Genomic DNA, 24,310 nt, shown 5'->3' on the forward strand with positions numbered 1-24,310 from the left:
GTGCACTTGAACACATTTTACTGTGTAGAAACTATACCTCCATGTAGTTGACTTAAAAAGTGTTTTGTAAACTTCCTAAAGATAGACTATAAATTACCGTTTCTGCAGGGTAAGCAATAAACTTTTTGTTGAATTGATGAAAAGATAAATGCCTAAGTTGCCAGTATTAGTGACTGAAACCTTTCTGAACTTCCCTATTTGTACATACACTATTTCTTTTCTTTTCTTTTTTTTTTAAAAAAAAAACAAAAACAAAAACAAAACACACACACAGGGTCTTACTCTGTTACCCGGGCTGGAGTGTAGTGTCATGATCTCAACTCACTGCAACCTCCACCTCCTGGGCTCAAGCAATCCTCCCAACTTAACCTTCTGAGTACCTGGAACTACAGGCACACGCCACCATGCCCAGCTAATTTTTGTAGAATTTGTGGAGATGGGATTTCACTGCATTGCCCGGGCTGGTCTTTAACTCCTGGGCTCAAGCTATCTGCCCACCTTGGCCTCCCATGTACATATATTTTCAAATTGAACGGAAAGTACAATGAAGATTATTTGTTTTTTTTTTCTTTGATGGAGGAATGCTGTAGACATTTACTAGTGGTATGTTAATTAATAAATAAGCATACTAAGTTACGTTGCTGAGCATCAAACTGGGATACCAGTTAATAAGCTAGACATAGTCCCTGCTTTCATGAAGTTTTGCAGTCTAATGGGGGAAGACTGTTAATTCCAAAAATAGTTATTTAGTTATCAGCAAAGGTAAAGACAAGTGCTATAAGTGTGAATAACATAAGGATGTAGTTTGATCTGGTTAGTATGGTTTATTTAATAACGTTCATTAACTTGTTCTTGGAATTCCAAGTCTAGGATTATGTTTCTTTTGGGTTTGATTATTTTAAGGATAAGATGTTTGTTTGTAGCACATTATTTAAATGATCTCTAGCATCTTTTGGCTTTTGCAAATGCACCATATTTTCCATTTTTTATTTCTAGGTGACAACTGTTGATAGATTTCAAGGTCAACAGAATGATTATATTCTTCTTTCTCTGGTACGAACCAGGGCAGTGGGCCATCTGAGGTACGTAGGAAAAAACCTTCATAATGTTTATTGAACTTTACTATCTATTTCAATTTTGAAATTCTGTGGCTAAGTGTTCTAAGTATTTTTTAAGTTTAAACTATAATTACTCGGCAACTTCTGCTGCTTTTTGGAATGTAACATCAGATTCCTTGTAGTAACTATTGTCATTGCTGCTGGATATTTTTACTCTTAAATGTTTTAGTAATTTTAACAGTTTTACTCTTTAGTAACACTCAGAGATAGCATTTTATCATAAAATCTTAATCTATTCTGTATCTGTTAGAAACGTAATATCAGAAATTAAAGGAGATAAATAAAAAGTCTTCAGAATAAATTTTCATTGTATAATATGTTTTCTCATTTTTTTTTCATATGTAATCTTTCAGCTTCAGTGTTAGAGGATAAAGGAGCCATTTGTTCTCCCTGGATTAAGAATTGTCAAAACAAACAATAATCTATTTTTATCATTTATTATGATATATGTGTGTGCTAGAGATTTATGGAAATAATATCTTATTATAAAGCATCCATTTAGTTTTATATAAACCTTCATCTTATTTGACATACTAACAAAACTAAGGAGAGTTTGTTTTATTACTTTATTGGATAGACATGAAAATAAAATTCTCCAGGCTCTCATAATATTGTCATTAAGATCTATTTGGAGCTTAACCCAGTAATCAGGTTTCATGAGATTGATAACTTTTATGTAAGGGTAAGTAAAGATGTAATGGTTTAAGAACTTGTTTTGCATTCTAAAATAGTTTGTTTTTGCATATTAAGTGTCAAGCCAGTATTTACAGACTTAACTTTTCTAAAAAGCAATTCCTTCTTCTCACAGAGATTTATAAACTGCCATCTGAATGGGCCGTCACTATGGTTTACATAATTAACATCTCAGAAACTTACAGTATGAATATATGAACACTCCTTCCACCCCGCTCCTCTCCCTACCTGTTTTCTTAACTCTGTGGTACTTAGTCTTCAAATTCCAGTGACTTTAGTTCTGTGCTGCCCTTTGCCTAACGTTTCTGTAAACTTAGAAAAAAAGAAAGATTTTGATGATAAAATGCTTATAAATGAAGGGTTAAAGGAACACCCGATTTCAGTATTGTCTTGAACGTCAACATTTTCTAGCAAAAATACCTTTATCCCAATAAGGTAAATTTATTTGTATTTGCCAAAATTTTCCTTTGAAACTCCAACTTCTTTATGGGGGATAGTGGTGGTGGTGGTTGTGCATAGAGGGGATATGTCAGTTTATTATTTATGATTCCAGTTACCCAGGTAGCTTAGCCTAGGTATCTTAGCTAGAATTTTATCAAACTTTTTGTTTTTTTTTTTTTTTTTTTTTTTGAGACAGAGTCTCGCTCTGTCGCCCAGGCTGGAGTGCAGTGGCCAGATCTCAGCTCACTGCAAGCTCTGCCTCCCGGGTTCACGCCATTCTCCTGCCTCAGCCTCAGGCGCCCGCCACCTCTCCTGGCTAGTATTTTGTATTTTTTAGTAGAGACGGGGTTTCACCATGTTAGCCAGGATGGTCTCGATCTCCTGACCTTGTGATCCACCCGTCTCGGCCTCCCAAAGTTCTGGGATTACAGGCTTGAGCCACCGCATCCGGCCTTTATCAAACTTTTAATAAAAATTTCTGATTTTTAGAAAGCTAATCTTTCAAATCCTTCCTTTTATATATAGGCAAGAAACTATTTCTGTTTCAGGATACCAAGGAAAGCTACTTCCTGCCATATTTCATTTTTTAAATAACATTATTGAGATGTAATTTGCATATATAATTTATCTATTGAAAGTGTTCAATTCAATGATTTTTTTGTATATTAACAGCTATGCAGTTCTCTCCAAATCAATTTTAGAACATTTTCATCACTCTAGCAAGAAACCCTGTACTTAGCAATCACTTCCCTCCCCTGTCCCCCAAACCCTTGGCAACCACTAATTTACTTTTTATCTCTGTAGATTTGCCTATTTTGGACACTTAATATAAATGGAATCATATAATATGTGGTCTTTTGTTACTGGCTTCTCTCACTTAACATATGTTCAAAGTTCATTGTTGTAGAATGTATCAGTACTTCATTCCTTTTCATCGCTGAATAGTATTCCATTGTGTGGCTATGTCACATTTTATTTATCCATTCATCAGTTGGACATTGGGTTGTTTCCACTTTGTGGCTATTAGAATGAATAATGCTGCAATGAATATGCATATACAGTTTTTATGTGAACACTTGTTTTTCTTTCACTTGGTTATAGACCTAAGAGTAGAATTTCTGGGTCATATGGTAACTCTGTATTTAGCATTTTAGGGAACTGTTAGACTTTTTTTTCGAGTGCCTGCCTTATTTCTTTTGCTCACACCTTTTTTCAGCCAGGGTGGACTAATTGGGTGATTGGGTTGGAGCCAGCTTCAGTTCCAGAGGCCTGTTTTAGGACAATGTGGAGCTGTTTAGTAGCCAGAGTAGTGGTACAGTTCTGGTCCCTCTTCCAGCATTCATTGTTCTTGTACCGAACTGATTTGGACAGCCTAGCTACCAATAGAAATGTGTGTAACCTGTTCTGAGCCAAGTAATGAGGCTGCAGCTTTGCTCTGTTATTTCCTCATAGGGGTTCTATCAGAGTGTTGGCGTTGTTGTTTAACAGTGCTTTTCCTCTCCAGCCATTTTCTGGGGACTAAGAAAGAATGTTGCAGTCCACATTGCCCTGCTTTCAAGACATAACTCCAAGGAGCTCTGCCTACTCATGTTATCATCCTTTGTTTTTTTGCCTGGTGGTTTGTTATGTTCATAGTATTTGGTCATTCATTTAGCAAACATTTTCAGATCCATCCATTGTTTGTCAGTGTGCTAAGATCTAACATTCATGATCTCTGCCCTTCTGGAGTTTAGGGTCTAGTGACAGATTCATTAATACATCCTTGGAAGATCCCTACATTTGAATCTGCAGAAAATTTTTAGTTCAAATCTCCTCATGTACAATGGAGATCACACTTACAAAAGCCACTTTAATGCACTATAGCACTGAAGGCTGGGGAAAAGTTTTCTCAGAGAGACCATACAGTGTTCATTGCAATAGTGCTGTACCTGTGCTCTGTCTAGAGAGAGGGCCTTCTGGATGTGAGGGGGATTACAGTGGTCACCATGAAAACAACAGTTTGTCACCTGCTTCCACCACTAACCCTTTTTCCCCCAAACAACATTAAATTCCACCATAATTTTATTTGTAACATTTGTATGAGAATTTATGCTAAGTATTTCTAGCAGTGTACCTTCAGTTACCAGTGTTGGAACCACGCAACTGTAGTATGACCCCTTGGGGTTCTAAGGAAATATGGCAAAAATAATAATTTGGCTTACAGTAAACTAGAAAATAATATTTCCTTCATGAATCCAGTGTGTCACAAATGTAGAGATTCCTCAAAGTTCCTGTAAAGGAATATGTCTTTTCCTTCTACCTAAATGAGCATGTCTCAATTTTGTTTGTTGCTGGGGGAAGGCTACCTATCCCTGCTCTGTCCCCTCACACACATACACATAACACAAGAATATAAGTGATAGTATATGTTGGTGTCACACTGTACCTCCTTAAGGAAACTAGATTCTTTTAAGACCATAGACTAGACCATAAAACACCATAGAAAATGAGGTTGAATTAGAGATACTCCCCAAATATCTTGCATTACACAAAGAAAAGCTATTAGATAAATAGTCCAGTTCCTGGTTCTCTCTGTCTCTCTGAATGATACAGAGAATAATCTCTGTAACATTAGATCTCTGTAACACTCTTCCACACTTTCTTTCAGAGATTGGAAGTGATTCTCCCAGGCTTTATTATTCTTCATGAAAGTCTTCTCTTTTGCATAGTACTCAAAAATTTAGCCATCTAAAAACATCTCAAGTAAAAAAACTGTCCTCCACGTTTGAAACCAAAATTATCTTTTCTCACTAAAACACATTTTATCTAATAGTGAGGTGAAATTACATTAGCCCTCTTTACATTTATTTGATTCAAACCTTTTTTAAAAAAACTTAGGTTCTTTTAAAAAATAAAGAAAAATGACATCATTCATCAGATAGCCAGCTACATGTATAGTTTGATCATTCAATTGAACCATTTTTATCACGGTTTTTATGAACACTGAGTACCTATTACAGGCCAGGCATTGAATCTAAATACTAGAATAAATACATGGATAAGATATATTATAGGCTGACTGTCCCTTATCTGAAGTTTCAGATTTTGAATTTTCACATTAGGGATGCTCAACTTGTATTGTTTTATAGCATCATACTATATTTCCATTTGTACTTATTGTTGTAAACAAGTATAAAACAGTGTGGTAAGAGTTATCTAGGAAGTAAAATTTTACCTTGATAGAGCCTGGGATTTTGGTAGGTGAAGTGGAAGAAGAGCTACTTCAGATTGACTCAATGACAGTGATGCATCAAGTTGGTAATTGATGATTGAACTATACTGTAATACTAATATATTACTTAGACCTTTTTAATAAATGCATTGGTTATTTTGTGATCCTCCCCCTCAAAAAGCCAACAAGAGGTTAGTAATAAAGTCTTAACTTTTACTTGGTTTATTAGTCATGTAACATTGATTAACTTCTATTAAGTTTTTAAGAAGCTTAACTTTTTATTGCCGGGGCTTAACAGGACTATCTAATGAAATATGTAAAAAAAAAAATGCATAAATGTTAATAATCTTGAAGTGTGCTAATTATTTTGTTTATTTCCCAAAGGGATGTCCGTCGCTTGGTAGTGGCCATGTCTAGAGCCAGACTTGGACTTTATATCTTCGCCAGAGTATCCCTCTTTCAAAACTGTTTTGAACTGACTCCAGCTTTCAGTCAGCTCACAGCTCGACCCCTTCATTTGCATATAATTCCAACAGAACCTTTCCCAACCACTAGAAAGGTAAGACTTCTTTCTTCATTTTACAGGCAGCATTCCTCAGAGTGGGAAACTGGGATTTTCTTATAGGTGACCACCTTAGCTTGGAACATTATTATAGATAGTTTAGTCCCTGTTTTAGAGTGTGCTGCACTGAGGAACTGAGTTAGATTTTCTATATAAAAATAATACTGGCAGGGCACAGTGGCTTATACCTATAATCTCAGCACTTTGGAGGCCAAGGTAGGAGGATTGCTTGAGCCCAGGAGTTTGAGACCAGCCTGGGCAACATAGCGAGACCTCATCTCTATATAAAAGATAAATAAATAAATAAAAATTAAAAATAATAATGTCAGCCCACATTTAGTCACTACCATGTATTAGGCAGGCAGTTCTTCACTACATTATCTCACTTTCATCTCAGTAAAAACAGCCTATTAGGTTATTAGATTATTTTATTAACCCTATTTTACAAATGGAGAAACTTAGGGTCAGAGAAGCTAAGTAGCTTGGCCATGCATCTAGCAGATAGAGGATCCAAGATCTGAAAAGCCAGGAGGTCTTTTCAAACAACATCCCAGAGTTCATGTAATTTATTGTTATACTATATTGTTCGTCTTCAGCTTTGTAAGGAGAACTTAACTACTTACTTGGAAATAGAGCAATAAATAGTTGAGTTCTTAAGAAGCTTACATTCTGGGGAAATGAGGGAGGAGACAGCACATATATTTAATGAAAAGATAGAGTAATACTACTCCCTCTTATCCCCACTTCTTTCTCCCCTTTTCCTAACACCTTCCCTCCTTAGGTAACCAGTCTCTTTAGTTTCTCATTTAATCCTTATATTCCTTTTGTATAAAGGAGAAGAGATATGTTTATTTTTATATAATTTTTCTTCTTACGTGAAGGTTATTACACTATAGACTTTTGGTCTTTGCTTTTTTATTTAATGAATTGTCCTAGGGGGTCCATTGGGTTTTAAATAACATTATTTTAGATGTTCACAGTATACGTCTTCCCTCCACCCCTCTAAAAAAATCTTAAGTCTTGTGTGTTTAATAATAAGAAGAACTTTTTAAAAAACTGCCTTTTTATTGACTTATTTTTGAAGAAATGCTGCTGTAGAGAAATAGGAAAATGGTGGAGAGAGATCATGGGGTGGTAGGGTCACATAAAGCCTCAAGTGTCAGGCTCAAGTCTAGACACAATCCTATTATATCTGAGTTTCTCCATCTTTTGTGGGCTGTTAAACAGGCAAATTCCTGACAAGAGGTCTGGGACAGAGCCTAGCTGTCATCGTGTGTAACAAGCTCCCCAGGTGCTTTCTGTGTAAGGGCTACACGTCACACCTGAAGAAATCTGAAGTGCAGGTCAGACAGTATCACTGAACAGAAGGCTTGGAAACCCATGCTTTAGATAACACTCACGAGTTCAAGGCCCTGGGGAGGTTAGGGCTGAGAACATCTCCCCATCTTCTGCTCAAGACATAGTGAGGGGCGGAGAGTGCTGCGTCTCAAGGAAAGGCAGTTCTTGGCAAGACTCCAGAAAATAAGCTAACAAACAAAAACTCTTCCATGTTCCTAGTCATAATAACATGGCAGTATTTGTACATACGAGTTCTGACCATTGCAGAAAATAACCATAAATCAAAAGAATACCTGCTGAGATGGAACGCTGCCATCCTGCTTACTTCTGAGAAGTGTTGTTTAATTTACTAAATTATTTCTAACTTCATGTTCTTTAAATAATTTGTCACTTTAAGATTGAGTCCTCCTTTTTGGGGGTATGTTTTTTACCTTAATGGTTTTCTAAATTGTTCCTATCATAAGAAAGGATAAGACTTTATAAACATTTTATTAATAACTATAAATAAGAAAGTTGTTAATCTCTATTTTAGGGTGGTTTACAAAGAAGTGCAAGTTCTGTATTTTCTTGATTTGCTTTACTACTTTAGCTACACTTACAGAGCAGTGTTTCTTAGATTGTTGTCAAAGCTACAAAGAATCAGCTCATTCCACCCAGACCTTCTGAATCCGAATCTGTAGGGGCTGGAGCCTAGGTGCCTGCAGTGTAACAGTCTACCCCAGATGATTCTGATAGACACTAAAATTTTAAAAAGAGCGTTTGAATATTCACCCTCTTGACTCATAGTCATGTGTTAAATAAAAGTAAATGTTAGCCTCTTATTTTTTAGAAAAATATCAATAGGACAAAGAGTGTTAATATTTTCTTTCTGAATTATCTTATGAACTGTCTTTGGAGCATGCACAGTCTTAGAAACTGCTGTTTCAGACCATGTTGACTTTTCTGTCTAGTCAAATAATTACTTATCTCTTACTAATTCTTTTATATTAGGTAGTAGACTAAAACCCATACTTCACTTACCAGCCCAAAATTATATTAAAAGCTGGCGACTCTTAGCTCTTCTAGTCTCTAACTTTTCTAAATTTCAGTGGAATCACTATTCTTCACGAAGTCTTTTTTTTTTTTTTAAATAATCTTTTTTTAATGGGAGTCACGTGGCCAGCAGGCAGCGCATGCTGACCTGGGCCCCCTTTTTATTCTATTTAAGTCTTTTTTTTTTTTTTTTTTTTTTTAAACATTCATGAAGTCTTCATTCTACTCTTCATACTTGCATTTTATGTCCTCTTACGGTTAGTTCTTCCATACCCGAATCATGTTTATTCATAAGATTAAGAAGTGGGTTTATGTTGAAGTGTTACCTTCTAGGGTTGTTTTACTAGATACTTAACGTTCTTTTTTCCTTCTTCTAGAATGGAGAGAGACCATCTCATGAAGTACAAATAATAAAAAATATGCCCCAGATGGCAAACTTTGTATACAACATGTACATGCATTTGATACAGACTACACATCATTATCATCAGGTGAGTTTCTCAAAATTGACTTTTATTTTTCTTGCTGTAGAAATAATTTTCTTTTTTTCAGAATAAATCTTTACCTAATTCCTTGTGGGAAATCATCTAAACTAAAGCAGGCTATTATTATTTAATGTTACATAAATAACACATCTTTCTATAGATAGAATTCCACATACAATAAAGTCCACAAACTTAAAGTGTACAGTTTTATATGTTCTGGCATAGGTGTTTACCTGTGAAGCTGTCGGCACAGTCGAGATAAAGAGCATATCCATAATCCCAAGAGTTTTCGCTTGTGCCCATTTGTAATCCCTCCTTGCCCTTCACCAGTCCCTTTTTACCTTCCCAGGCAGCCAGGGATCTGCTTTCTGTCATGATAAGTTTGCTTCCATTTTCTAGATTTTTATATAAATGGAATCATACAGTAAGTAGTCTTATTTTTTCTGGCTACTATTGCTTATACAAGTCTCTGCACTTTATCTTGGGTAGACACCTAGGAGTGGAATGGCTGGATCATATGTTAAGGATGTGTTTAGCTTTTTAAGAAACTGCCAACCTGTTTTTCAAAGTGGTTGACCCACTTTCACCAGCAGTGTGAGAGTTCTGGTTGCTATACATCCTCACCCTCACTTGATATGGTAGGCCTTTTTTAAATTTTGGCAGTTCTAATAGATATACAGTGGTCTCGGTCTGGTTTTAATTTTCATTTCCCTAAGGACTAGTGATGTTGAGCATCTTTTCATGTGGTCATTTGCCATCTGTATATCTTTGGGGATGTGTCTGCTCAGGTTTACTGCTCATTTTTTTATTGGATTGTATATTAAGTTTCAAGAGGTTTTTATTTGTTCTGGCTACAAGCCCTTTATCAGATATGTATTTTACAAATATTTTCACCCACTCTGGCTTGTTTATTTATGTTGTGTCTTTCAAAGAGCACAAGTTTTAAATTTTGAAGTTCAGTGTATCAAATGTTCTTTTATGATTCATGCTTTTTGTGTCCTAAAAATACATAGCCTAACTCAGAGTTACAAAGGTTTTTTCTAGAAATTGTGTAGTTTTAGGTTGGATGATTAGGTGTGATGCATTTTGAGTTAATTTTTTATATGATACAGGTAGGATTGAGTTTTATTCATTTGCCTGTGGATATCCAGTTGTTTCAGCACCATTTTCCTAATAGGCTGTTTTTTTCTTTGTTGACTTGCTTGTCATCTTAGTCAAAGTATCAATTGACTATATATGTGAAAGTCTTATTCTGGGCTTTCTATTCTGTTCCATTGTTCTGTATATCCCTTTGCCGTGACTGTACTACCTTGATGATAGTAGCTTTACAGTCAATCTGGAAATTAGATAACATAAGTCCTTTAGCTTTGTTCTTCATTTTAGAAATTGTTTTAGCTATCCCAGTTCCTTTGCTTTTCTATATACATTTTAGAATCAGCAGGTCAGTTTCTACCCCCAAAGGCATGCTGCAGTTTTTAAAAGGATATTTTGAAGAGTAGGATTGTTTAGGATCCATTTGGGGAGATTAACATCTTCATGTATTGAGTCTTCCTATCCATGAATAAGATCTCTGATTTATTTAGATCTTCCTTGAATTCTCATCAGGGTTTTGTAGTTTTCAATATACAAACCTTACACATATTTTGTTAACATTTTACTAAGTATTTTTCTTTTTCTTTTTCTTTTTTTTTTTTTTTGCTGCTATCGTGCATGGTACTTTTAAAAAATCTTCAAGGCCGGGCACGGTGGCTCATGCCTGTAATCCCAGCAGTTTGGGAGGCTGAGGGGGGTGGATCACCTGCGGTCAGGAGTTCAAGACCACCCTGGCTAACATGGTGAAACCCCATCTCTACTAAATATACAATAATTAGCCAGGCATGGTGGTACATGTCTGTAATCCCAGCTACTTGGGAGGCTGAGGCAGGAGAATCGCTTGAACCTAGGAGACAGAGGTTGCAGTGAGCTGAGATGGCACCACTGCACTCCATCCAGCCTGGGCGACAGAGCCAGACTCTGTCTCAATAAATTAAATGAAATTAAATAAATAAATAAATACATAATTTCAATTTCCAGCACTGTAAGCAGAGTCCCTGATGAGAAAGTCACTAGACTGCCATGGGGCAAAGGGCAGGCTAAGCATATAGAATTGCTCCAGTTTTCTGGTTGAACAGGACAGAAACCTTGTTCCTTGCTGCTCCCTTCTCCCATGGCTTTGTCTTAAGGCCAGGCTCCTCTCTACCTCTCACAGGGCTCTTTTTCTTTTCTTTTCTCTTCTCTTTTCTTCTCTTCTCTTTTCTCTTTCTCTTTTCTTTCTCTGTTCTGTTCTGTTCTTTTCGAGACAGAATCTCACTTTGTTGCCCAGGCTGGCGTGCAGTGGCACAATCTCAGCTCACTGCAACCTCCATCTCTCAGGGTCAAGCGATCCTCCTGCCTTAGCTTCCCAACTAGCTGGGACCAAGCTTAGCTGTTTTTGTATTTTTAGTAGAGATAGGGTTTCACCATGTTGGCTAGGCTGGTCTGGAACTCCTGACCTCAAGTGGTCCACCTGCCTCAGCCTCCCAAAGTGCTGGGAATGCCACCATGAGCCACCGCACCCAGCTCACAGGGCTCTTTGATTAAAGTTGACCCTTTCTTGAGTTAGTTTTATAATCAGTCCTAATCAGTCACTATTTTTTGCAGAAATGTTTACAGCAAAGTCTGTTGCTTAAAAATCTAATGGCTTTTCATGGTTGTTTTCCTCTCTGAAGATTTTATATGTATTTTGATTATCAGTATATGACATCTATGTGGGCATATTCCTTGGTGTTAGCAGGACCTAGACCATTGTCATCAGAGGTGTTACGTCTGTAATGTAAAATGATCAGCACTGTTTTGGAGAACTCTAGAATGATAATGTGAGAACTTAGCTTTATAAGCTGTTTTTCATATTGGTATTGTCTTTTTTTTTTTTTTTTTTTTAATTAGACTTTATTACAACTACCACCTGCTATGGTAGAAGAAGGTGAGGAAGTTCAAAATCAAGAAACAGAATTGGAAACAGAAGAAGAGGCTATGACTGTTCAAGCTGACATCATACCCAGTCCAACAGACACCAGCTGCAGTCAAGAAACTCCAGCCTTTCAAACTGACACCACTCCTAGTCAGACTGAGACCACCGCCAGTGAGACAGGAGCCAGTTCCAATCCAGAAGCCATCCCTGCTTTATCTGAGACCACCACTACTGTGGCAGGAGCTGTATCTCCACCGGCAGAGGCTTACACACCTCAGGATGCCACATCTGCCCCAGAAGGGACCAAGTAGCCAAACTGTAGTCCTAACGGAGGACATGTCATTCAAAAAGTCTGAGTAAAGTTATTTTCTGTATTTTATATTTGCTACTGCCATTTTACTGTCACTAATTAATGTTCAGTTCTTATATTAACTGATTTTGGTGTCTTGAATGTATTTTTTTAAATTATGTGTATGAACAATTCTAGTTTCATTTGTTCAACCAGAAGAGTAAATAACCATTCCTCTCATGTTTTGATCACTGAGTGTATCTGTAATCATACCTACATTAAAATCATTTTCCGTAGAATATATAATATATACTGCACATTTTTAGTGAACTTCTCTAAAGAAGAGGACAGAATACACCAGACTTAACCATGAATACGCTTAAGTGTCCAAATTGAGAAGGAACTTGTTTCTTCTGTTATACTATCAAATGCTTAAATTCTGTTTCCTTTTTTCTTACTGTTCTTTACATAAAATAATATCTTTATGTAAAGATACTACTGGCAGTAAGATACAGGTTTCTCCGATCTATCAGAGTGGTCACATGCATTTCCTTCTCTCAAATCTTAGAATCACCTAAGATGTCTGTTTATTCTTGAGGCACACCTCAGACTGAATGAGTCAGAATCTCAGGATTAGAGCCCAGGAATCTATATTTTAGGAAGTTCTCCACACCACTAATGTTTGGGTTGCTGGCAGAGTGGCATCAGCCAAGGCTGGTGAGGCTGAGCCAGGATTTGTCATCAGCTAAATAGGAAGACTCTGCCAAATCAGTCTGGGCAAGAAGCAGGATCCTGAGTCTGGGCAATGAGAGTCAGAGAACTTAACTCCTGTGTGCAGGGTAGAATTTTCCTGTGGCAGAAATTCTGAGTTTTCTGCCTTATTTTTCTTGAGATAATCAGCCACAAGGAGACCCTCAGGTAAAATGTGGTTCAAATATGGGAAAGCAGAGGTACTTAGGGCCTTGCTACTCAAGTATGATTTGTGAACCAACAGCATCAACATTGTATTGAAGTTTGGTATTTATAGAAATGCAGACGTTTGGGCTCTGCTCCAAACCTATTAAATCTAAATCTACATTGCAACAAAGTCCCCAGGTGATTCACAGGCACTTTGTAGTTTGAGAAGCGTGTACTAAGGTTACTGTGTTGTCTTCACATGAATGAGGCTATAATGGTAGAATTACCAGTGAATGTGACTAATGTTTTCTGACAAAGGACCTCTGCTTATAAGGTCCCTGGGCATGGTGCCCAGAACTGGGGGAAAAAAGAAATGTTTATGTGTATGCGTAGAGGGGAAAATTGCCCACTAGTTCTCTGTTTCCCAGTTTGATCATCTGTTAGAGTATCTAAAGGGGAGCATTTCCCCCACAGTGTCTCCTCTAGTGCATCTACCTATGGGCCTGGCTATGTCCAAGGAATCTTTGAAGAAACAAGCAAGAACTGCACACTACCATTGAAATCCTTCTGGTCCTGACATTTTGAAGGAATGATTGCTTCATAAGGAAATTAAACCCAGAAAGTCAAGTCAGTTATATTTTTGAGTAACTAGTGTTTGCTCAACTCTACCAGGCTGTGTTGAATTTGGTCCAGACTCTCATTTTATGATGTGTCCTACTGCATCAGGACACTTGTGTCAGTGTCAGGTGAGGAGGGGAGATGAGACTGACGAGGCGATGAGAGGAGTGAAATACCAAGGACGCAATACCAGGAAACCCAGGTCTATTTGTTATCAGAGTAAGGATCAAGCCAGATAGCCTATTACATAATTTCTCTTTTAAAAGATGTTGAAAGCAGGTGCTGTGGGCATCTGTATGCATAGAATTATTTTCGTTTGTAAATGTATCAGGCCAAGCAAGGGAAAGAAGCTTTACTGTATTACCATCTTTCCTGGAAAAAATAGATTTTTCTCTCTCCCCTAGGGGATATGAGGTATGATACCTGCAACCAAAATAAGTGGACTGTTAAGCTGCTCTCTCAACTATTTTCCAAGCAATGTACATCACTTTTGCCTAGATGAGTGACCATACTTTTTTCTTTGCTGCTTGGTTTTTCTGTCACTAAAAAGCAAATTTAGGTGGAAGATGGATGGGTAAGTCCTTTGTCCTTGTCAAAATAAATTTAAAAAGGGGTAAAGGCGTTGGGATTTGAATTCTTTTAAACTGTTTATTCATTGGAAAGGCAAGTGAGTGGCAGTTGACTATAGAATCTTGGGAATTTTTGAAGGAATTTAAGAGCTCTACTTATTTTAAGTAATGAGGAAACAATCAGAGAGACTTAACCAGGGCGGCAACTGTGGAAGAGTGGGGTGGAATCCAAGTCTACAGTTCTACAGCAGTGCTTTATTTTTTCAATCAAGCATACATGAGGGATTGCTTAGTAAATTCAAGAGTTTTCTATATAATTTGAGATTACTACAGACACAGGTACTCTAGCCATGTGACTGTTTCAGATTAGTGTTCCCATTGTTCTCCATCCTGTTTTTCATGTCTAAATATGTCATGATTTTAGAATCTCTTTTTAAAGAAAACCAAAGAGGCATGCCAGAAACAATGAGCATGAAATGAAGCAATTCAAGTATTTAGAATTTCTTTTTTCTTTTTTTCCTCAAAATGCTGAGTTAAGAAAGTTCATTGCCAACAGTTGAGAATAAATAGCTCTATTGATTTAGGCAAATGAGAAGATCTAAACATTATCAAGACTCCTGAAGTTGGTGTAATAAAAGTTGAGATGTTTTGCTAGATGCTGAGAGAAAAGGCATAAATGGGCCATTTGTGCTTCTGTAAACAAATGAAATTCTGTAATGATCAGGAGACAGCATGATACTGTAAAACACACTTTGGATTCATCCAGACCTGGCTCAGAATTTTACCTAATTTGCTTATCAGCATTTGGTTTGACCTTCGGCAAATTTTATAACCTCTCTAAGCCCGTTTTCTTTATATCTGTAAATAACAGGGAAAAGGTCTGTTTGGATTTGGGGCAGGAGAGTTGTTTGTTTTATAGGCTAATGTTTATGAAAATAATCTGTCACTTAGGTGCTTAGTAAATACCAATTTCTCTCTCTTTCTTCAAAACTTTGTTGACAATGTAGGATATTGCCAACTAATCCTTTGACTTGAGTGCTTAGCCATGCCCCAATCCAGGGAGCATGAAGGATGATCAAGAAGGGGACACCTAGTGGCAGTTGACCTTTGAGGATCTGTCTAGGATCGGGTCTACTGATTTGGGACCTCTGAATCAGTACATTATAACATCTTGGTGATCTCTGCCAAAATTAAAATTCTGGCAGAACAGTATAAGCAGAGGAAGACACTAGGTCTTTCTGAAATACGGAGCTGATAACTTCTGTCAGTTCTGAATTCTGTACTGTCCCACCCCCAAATCATCTTTATTGTTGCATGTACTTAGCTTTGTGCCTTGAATTGCTATTTCCTTTTTATCTTGCACTCAGATGGTATTTTTAGAGATGTTTCTTCAATCAAAACAAGATAAAGGTTTAAAAAAAACAACAAAGTGACCCTTTTGCATAAGCCAGAAGAGCAGTGCCTTGCTTCCTGTGAAAAATGCTTGGCAGTTAGCCTGTGTAATTATTTAGCAATCATGTTAATAGATGTTTAAGAATAATGGAACTGGAGCTGTACTGAGCCAAGGGTGGAAATGAAGACATGTGAGACTATTTTTTCTTCATCTACCGATACTCTTCAGTTGCAAGGATTTAATTTAAAAGAGTTTTAATTAAATGGAATCCAGAAGCTTTGGATGCTCCTGTTTTTCTTCTTAAGAGACAAACCTGGAACTTGACTCAGAATGCAGCATGGTACTCCTGACTGACGGCGTGCCAGCTTTATTCACTTCTCTCTCTACCTTTTGGCTTACATTTATTTCAGGGCTGGCTGACCTTTTGAGCTTATGTACAAAGATGGCTGATACCATTATTTTTCAACATATATTACAGAAAATACTACTCTTGAAAAATACTCTGAGAAATATGTTCTGTGGCCAGATAGGTTTGGGAAACAATGTTCCTCCTTTGCAGAATCACAATGCACTGTTAGCTAATTAAAGGCTCTCAGATGTCCCACTGGAAATAATCATGTTTAGCTTTGTTTAACCTAGCATTTCCCAAACTTAATAGAGCATACATTTTTTTTTTTTTTTTTTTTTTAATAAGATACTTTGGTTAGCTGTTTCCTTAGAACACAATTTGGGAACCAATATTGCCGGGCGCGGTGGCTCCCGCCTATAATCCCAGCACTTTGGGAGGCCGAGCCAGGCGGATCACCTGAGGTCAGGAGATCGAGACCATCCTGGCCAACATGGTAAAACCCCGTGTCTACTAAATTAGCTGGGCATGCTGGCAGGCGCCTGGAGTCCCAGCTATTCTGGAGGATGAGGCAGGAGAATCACTTGAACCCAGGAGGCAGATCTTGCAGTGAGCCGAGATGGCGCCACTGCACTCCAACCTGGGCGACGAGCAAAAACTCCATCAAAAAAAAAAAAAAAAGGAAGATACCTTAGATAGCTATTTCCTTAGAACACAGTTTGGGAACCAATATCTTTACATTGGCTAAAACTGTGAATCTCCCTTTAAAAATAAAGCCCCAAAATACTTTTTTTTTTTCCTACAGGTAACCAGAGGGTGAAGTAACACAGCCAAAGAGGAAACCAGAAGTGAAGTGATTTGTACAAAATGTTATAGTGTAATTTATTGAGTGTCATGTGGTATTAATAGCAACATCCTGAAAAAGCAAATGAATAAAAGTTTGGTCAATGTACCCTGACATTCCTTCATGTGAGCCTCCTGAGAAAAGGTCACTGAGCATTCTCTGTTTACATTTTAATTTTAGACTCCAGAATTTCACACTAAGTTTTTCTTCTCATATGCAGTAAAAGAAGAGTTCATATTTCCAATGTGTCTTGCTTTCTGTTCTTTAATTTTTGTTTCCTTAAAAAATTTAAATTCCAAAAAGAGAAAAGGATTACTTAGCATAACCAACAGAGGTGGTCTGGAAATAATAAAAGAAAATTAAGGCAAATATAAAACATGAAGACAGTTTCCTCTCATAAGAATGTTTCACACACAAGGACCCCAGAAGTTGCCTTGCATTAGGTAGATTGAATTCTTTCTTGATCTCCAGAAATGACTGCCCCACAATCCTCTTCCCCTCCACCTTTGATTTAACGTGCACTCTCTCTATTATATTTACCTCTGTGTTGCAATCTACGTTCAAGAACCCCAAAGGTAGCCGCTTCTCTTTGAAAGATGCTGGTTTAATATAAAAAGCTCTTTTAAGAAGCTGAATTTATTGACATTTTTCGAAAAACAATTCTGGATGGGAAGTGATCCTTTTCTACTTTAGTTCACTGATTCATTTGGGCCATTTTTGATTGGTTGGTTGGTTAGTTTTTTCCAACTGGTTTCTAGTTCAGATGTCCACAAAGTGAACTAAAAGTGCTTACTGTGTTACTGTCTTTTCATTGCCTTCTTGCTTCCAGTGCTGGTTTCTTCTAATCTCAGACTGCCGTGAGAACAGTGTGGAATAGGAGTAGGCCTCGTTAATTTGCATGCCATTTCGTTGGTTGACTACTTTTCACAGAAGTGAATTGAGTTCAATATAAAACTTTGAAGATGTTTATGAAACTAGTATTTGTATATTAATAGACTACTGAATGCCAACTCTGTGCCAGGCAGCAATGCCAGAAGCAACTCTGGTACTTTATAGATGAGAACACCAAGGCATTGGGTGATTTGCCTGGGACACCACAGTTAATTGAACTGAGACTAGAACCATCATACAACTTTTAGGCAAATTCCTTACCATGCTGCTCTTTACACTTCTTTGCTTGAGACACATTAAAGAACAGAACAACACCAACTGTGCATGAGTAAGACAAGCCTACTAAATAATTTCTCTTATGGTCAATATACCAAAGAGACTAGGTTGCCAAAATCAGGATAGGAAATAAAAGATCTCTAAAAAGAATGTGCCAATGTTTGCGATATTTATTCTTACAGGAGAAAGACAAATTAGTATTTGTTTTGGTTTCAAAAAGGAATGCGAAACACATAATAGGAAGGGACTCTAGTAATACCGTATGCCTCAAAATGCTAATTATCCTTAAGTCATTTTATATTTAAGCAGAAGCAGAGCGTGCTAAGTAATAATCGTTTTGAAAGTGATTTCTGAGTGTGTTACCCTCGACTCTTAGCTTCTCAAGAAAAGTAACCGGGACCTGGTGTCTGCTCCTGTTGCCTTTGCCTCTTATTCCCTAGTCACTATGTGTGAGCACATCTCCATCCACATTGGCCAGGCTCATGGCCAGACTGATAATCCCTGCTCAAAGCTCTGCTGCCTGGAACATGGCATCCAGCCCGATGGCCAGATGCCAAGTGACAAGACCACTGGGGGAGATGACTCCTTTGACATCAGTGAGACAGGTGCTGGCAAGCATATGCCCAGGGCAGTGTTTATAGACCTGGAGCCCACATTCATTGACAAAGTTCACATTGCCATCTACCACCAGCTCTTCCACCCTGAGCAGCTCATCACAGGCAAGGAAGATGCTGCCAATAACTATGCCCAAGGGCACTATACTGTTGGCAAGGAGATCATTGGCTTCATGTTGGATCAAATTCTCAAGCTGGCCAACCAGTGCACAAGTCTTCAGGGCTTCTTGGGTTCCCATAGCTTTGGTTGGGGAACTGGTTCTGGGTTCACCTCCCTGCTGATAGAATGTCTCTCTGTTCATTATAGCAAGAAGTCCAAGTTGGAGTTCATTTACTCAGTGTCCCAGGTTTCCACAGCTGTAGTTGAGCCCTATAACTCCATCCTCACCACCCACACTACCCTGGAGCACTCTGAGTGTGCCTTTGTGGTAGACATCTGTCATAGAAACCTCAATATTGAGCGCTCAACCTACACTAACTGCCTTATTCTTCAGATTATGCCCTCTATCACTGCTTCCCTCAGAGTTGATGGCTCCCTGAATGCTGATCTGACAGAATTCCAGACCAACTTGCTGCCTATCCCCGCGTCCACTTTTTTCTGGCCACATATGCCCCTGTTACCTCTGCTGAGAAAGCCTATCATGAACAGCTTTCTGTAGCAGAGATCATCAATGCTTGATTTGAGCCAGCCAACCAGATGATGAAATATGACCCTCGCCATGAAAAATGATGGCTTCCTGCCTGTTGCACTGTGGTGACACCATAAAGATGTCAATGCTGCTGTTACCACCATCAAGACCAAGCACAATATCCAGTTTGTGGATTGGTGTCCCACTGGTTTCAAGGTTGGCATTCATTACCAGCTTCCCGTGGTGGTACCTGGTGAAGACCTGGCCAAGGTACAGAGAGCTGTGTGCGTGCTGGGCAATAATACCACAGCTGTTGCTGAGGCCTGGGCTCACCTGGACCACAAGTTTTGACATGGTATATGCCAACCATGCCTTTGTTCACTAGTACATTCGTGAGGGGAGTAGAAGAAGGGTTTTCTGAGGCCCACGAGGACATGGCTGCCCTTGAGAAGGTTTATGAGGAGGTTGGTATAGATTCTGTTAAAGGAGACGGCAAGAAAGAAGGAGAGAAATATTAATTATCCATTCCTTCCAGCCCCGCAGTATGTCTTATTCCCATAATTTAAGCTTCAACATTAATTGACAGGCATCAAAGCTTTCTGGTTAGATTGTTTTCACTCAGTGGAGATCAGTGTTCCAAACGTACCTGTAAGACTTTTCCATCATGTCTCAAAGTAAAGGCTTTAAGATTAAAAGAGAGAGAGAGATTTCAAATAAAGGGAAAAACAAGATTTACCAAGACTTATATTTTTAATCATTATACATCAGCTGGGTCAGCCTTCTGATTACACTTCCTATCACAAACCAAGCATTAATGCATTTGGGAGCTGAAAATAACATCCATGTCAGTTAAAGTTCCCAGGAGTAAAAGTCTATGTGTGAAATAAATCAAGATCATGTTATGTAATTACAGAAATAAATTGTGATAAGTTTTTTCAGGGCTATCATTGTAAATCTTGATCTAGTTGAACTCTTATTAAAGGAATGGGTTCATTTCAGCAAATGGAGAATATGTCTGCAGAAATACAGTCCTACCTTGGGGAAAAAGTCATGAATGTCAACTGCGATAGCTCAGGAATTAAATTGATCAGGCGGATCTCTTAACTTGCCAATGTGCTATTAATAGTGGGCATGAGAAGTGAAATTGTTGGTTCTTGTCTAGAGTTAACAATGACTGGAATCAACTTCTCTTGCCCTGGCTAGCCTGAAAAATAGAATGCAAGTCAAATGAATGCAAAGATCTCTGACATCAGACTCAGTGCTCTGATAACAGATTAAAGGTATCAGCTATGAGGAGTTCCTTAATTAGCAGGACCTGGCATGAAGCAGGACATGCTATATATCAGTAGGCATTTGGGGACCCTGAAGGATACATTTGATATGTTTTCTGATGCATATACATTTATTTTTTGAAAACAATGACAATAGGAGAGTGTCTTTTTTCTAGTCTAGCCAAAGTTTTGTCAATTTTATTTCTCTTTCCCCAAAAAACCAACTTTTTGTTTTGTTAGTCTGTATTGTCTTCTAGTCTCAATTTCATTTATTTCTGCTCTAACCTTTAGTATTTCTTCTACCAGTTTTGGGTTTGGCTTGTTCTTGCTTTTCTAGTTCCTTGAGGTTCATAATTGGGTTGTTTATTTGAAGTCTTTCCACCTTTTTGATACAGGTGTTTATTGCTATAAACTTCCCTCTTAGTACTACTTCTGCTGTATCCCATAGATTTTGGTATGTTGTATTTCCATTTCCATTTGTTTCAAGACATTTTAAATTTCCTTCTTAAAGTCTTTATTGACCCATGGGTCATTCAGGGGCATGTTGTTTAGTTTCCATGAATTTGTGAAGTTTCTGAAGTTCCTCTTGTTATTGATGTCTAGTTTTATTCCATTGTGGTCAGAAAAGATACTTGATATGATTTCTACTTTTTAAAATTTGTTCAAAATTGTTTTGTGCCATAAGATTTAGTCTATTCTACATTATGTTCCATGAAAAGAAGGTACAACCTACAGTAGTTGGGTGAAATGTTCTATAAATGTCAGTTAGACCTATTAGGTCTAGTATATAGTTTAACTCTGGTGTTTCTTTACTGATTTTCTGTCTAGGTAATCTGTCCATCACTGAGAGTGGAGTGTTAAAGTCCCCATATTATTATTGTATTGCAGTCTATTTCTCCCTTCAAATCTATTAATTTTTGCTTTATATGCTTGGGAGCTTTGGTGTTTGATGCATAGATATTTATAATTGTTACATCCTCTTGCTGAATTGACTCCTTAATCGTTAGTGACCTTCTTTGTCTCCTTTTACAGTCTTTGATTTGTAGTCTATTTTGTCTGATACAAGTATAGCTACTCCCTTTTTTTTGTTGTTTCTAGTTGCATGAAATATCTTTTTCCACTCTTTTACTTTCAATCTGTATGTGTCTTTGTAGGTGAAATGGTTTTATTGTAAAAAGCATATAGTTGGGGCTTCTTTGTCCATTCAGCCACTCTTTGACTTTTAATTGAAGAATTTTGTCCATTAACATTCATTATCATTATTGATATATAAGGACTTACTGCTGTTGCCTGTTTTCTGATTGTTTTGTAACTCCTGGCCTGTATGCTTTCCATGGAGAAGTTTGTTGCCAGATGAACTGGAGCTCCTTGATATGTTACTTGCTTCCTTTGTCTTGCTTCTTTTATGATTCTCTCTTTGTCCTTGACCTTTGAGAGTGTGATTATTGTATGCCTTGGGGTACTCTTATTTGGGTCAAATATGTTTGATGTTCTCTGACCTTCCTGTACTTGGATATGTATATCTTTTTCTAGTTTTGACAAGTTTTGTTATCTCTTTGAATAAGCTTTCCACCCTTTGCTCTTGCTCAACTCCCTCTTGAACATCAAAATTCTTAGAGGTGATCTTTTGAGGTAATTTTCCTTATTTTGTAGGTGACCTTTATTACTTTTCATTCATTTTTCTTTTGTCTCCTCTGTGTATTTTCAAATAGCCTGTCTTCAATCTCCGATTCTTTCCTCCACTTAATCCATTCTACTGTGGAGCGCTTATAACAAATTGTTCAGCTTAGCAAATAAATTTCTCAGTTTGAAAAATTTCTATTCAACTTTTTTTGTGTTATTTCAATCTCTTTATTAAGTATTTCTGATAAATTTTTGAATTGCTTTTCTATGTTAACTTAGAAATCACTGAGTTTCCTTAAACCACTATTTTGAGTTATTGGTGAAAAAGTTTATATATTGCCTTCTTGCCTTGCTTTTCTTTTTTTCTTTTACTTTAAGTTCTGGGATGCAAGTTCTGAACGTGCAGGTTTGTTACATAGGTATACATGTGCCATGGTGGTTTTCTGCACCTGTCATCTAGGTTTTAAGCTCTGCATGCATTAGGTATCTGTCCTAATGCCATCTCTGCCTGCATTCGGCATTTGTCCTAATGTCTTCTTGCTAGGGTCAGTCACTGATTCTTTGCTTTGTTTGTTTGGGGAGGTCATGGTTCCCTGTTTGCTGCTGTTTCTTGTGGACGTATATTTATGTCTTTGCATTGAAAGATTAGTTTTCTATTCTAGCCTTCTCTGCCGAACTTGTTTTGGTTTTTATTGCATATATTTGGTTAGAGGTTCTTTACCGCCAGGTCACTGCCTCCTTTTCAGCTCTAGGTGGTGCCTTAAGCCCAGGTTTCACCTTGGCTCTAGTAAACACTCCAAGCACAGCTCTTCCTGAATAGGAGAGGTTCCGAAGGGAAGGTCCTGGCATTGTAAGAAGGCCGGCTAGGGGTTTTTGCTCAGGGGATCTGTGGGATGGATCTCCTACAGCATGGTGCTGCTGAGCGGCCACTCTGATTTGGCATCTCCTTTGGCAGAGTTACAGAGCAGAGCTTCCAGGGCTGGGGATGGTAATCCCATCTTCCCCCTTTATCTCTGCCTGTCCCCAGGGATATTTCTCTCTTCAGGCACTCAAGATACTTCCTGCAGGTTAAGAGAAGGACAGGTCTTCTGCCAGGAAACCCAACATCATGGGAAAACTGGTTGTCCACATCAATCTCACTTTCTCCAATATGGAAACAAGTGAGGCCAGGCGCAGTAGCTCACACCTGTAATCCCAGCACTTTGGGAGGCCGAGGCAGGCAGATCACAAGGTCAGAGATCAAGACCATCCTGGCCAACATGATGAAACCCCATCTCTACTAAAAATACAAAAATTAGCTGGATGTGGTGGCACACGCCTGTAGTTCCAGCTACTTGGGAGGCTGAGGCAGGAGAATTGCTTGAACCCGGGAGGCAGAGGTTGCAGTGAGCCGAGATCCTGCCATGGCACTCCAGCTTGGCAACAGAGCACGACTCCATCTCAAAAAAAAAAAAAAAAAAAAAAAAGGAAAAGAAAAAAGAAACAAGTGACCAAGTGAGTTGGGGGAAAATTTTCTGTGGACTTGGTGCCCAACAGAAAGGGGAGTCTTATTTTCTTACAGTCTTCTCCGTGTTTTTCCACTCCTCTGTGGCCCTAAGAACCATCCCTCTTCATCCTTGAGTTCTAAAATATTTCTCATGGTAATCTTGGTGCTGTATATTTGTTTTTGGTTTTCTACAAGAGGGAATAAAAACGGCTTGCTTCGACACTGCCACTTTGAAACCAGAAGTCAGACTGGCTGATCTTTAAGGTCCTGTCTTCTATCACAATTACTTTTGCCTGTTTTTGATCTTTATATAGATTGAATCATACATAATGTACTTTTTGTGTTTACCTTCTCAAATGCATTTCCCTGAATGATGTGAGGTAGGGTTCAGCAGATTAACTGAGTACTATTTATCCAAAAGGCCATCCTACAGTGCACTACACTACAATGTAGTAGCATCTGTGTCATAAATCAAGTGATTATATATGTGTGGGTCTGTTTCTGTAATTTCTTTTGTTTCATTGGCATATATTTCATCTCTTGTGCCAACATTTCACTGTTTTAATTACTATTACTTTATAATGAGTTTTAACTTGTGTATATCCTTTAACCATATTCTTCAAAATTATTGGCAACTTTTAGTCCTTGTATAAATTTTAGAATTATTTTGTCAATTCCACAAAAAAACTTACCAG

General features: G+C 37.9%; 1 protein-coding gene and 1 pseudogene across 2 annotated transcripts in view; both read left to right on the forward strand.

Moving 5' to 3' along the window:
• The window catches only part of AQR (aquarius intron-binding spliceosomal factor), a 136,459-nt gene extending 119,526 nt beyond the window's left edge, over window positions 1-16,933 (forward strand). Inside the window, exons 32-35 of one of the 2 annotated variants that reach the window (XM_026456343.2) lie at window positions 997-1,082; window positions 5,848-6,022; window positions 8,773-8,886; window positions 11,845-16,933. In XM_026456343.2, coding sequence (XP_026312128.1) covers window positions 997-1,082; window positions 5,848-6,022; window positions 8,773-8,886; window positions 11,845-12,180 — 711 coding nt within the window. In that variant the 3' untranslated portion in view covers window positions 12,181-16,933. The remainder of the gene's footprint in view (window positions 1-996; window positions 1,083-5,847; window positions 6,023-8,772; window positions 8,887-11,844) is intronic. The other variant, XM_026456344.1, reaches the window with a different exon arrangement.
• Window positions 16,934-18,437: 1,504 nt separating this feature from the next.
• On the forward strand, window positions 18,438-19,753 carry LOC111554619 (annotated as a pseudogene).
• Window positions 19,754-24,310: the final 4,557 nt, after the last annotated feature.

The sequence above is a fragment of the Piliocolobus tephrosceles genome, chromosome 6 (genome assembly GCF_002776525.5).
Source record: "Piliocolobus tephrosceles isolate RC106 chromosome 6, ASM277652v3, whole genome shotgun sequence".
Classification (NCBI taxonomy): Eukaryota; Metazoa; Chordata; class Mammalia; order Primates; family Cercopithecidae; genus Piliocolobus; species Piliocolobus tephrosceles.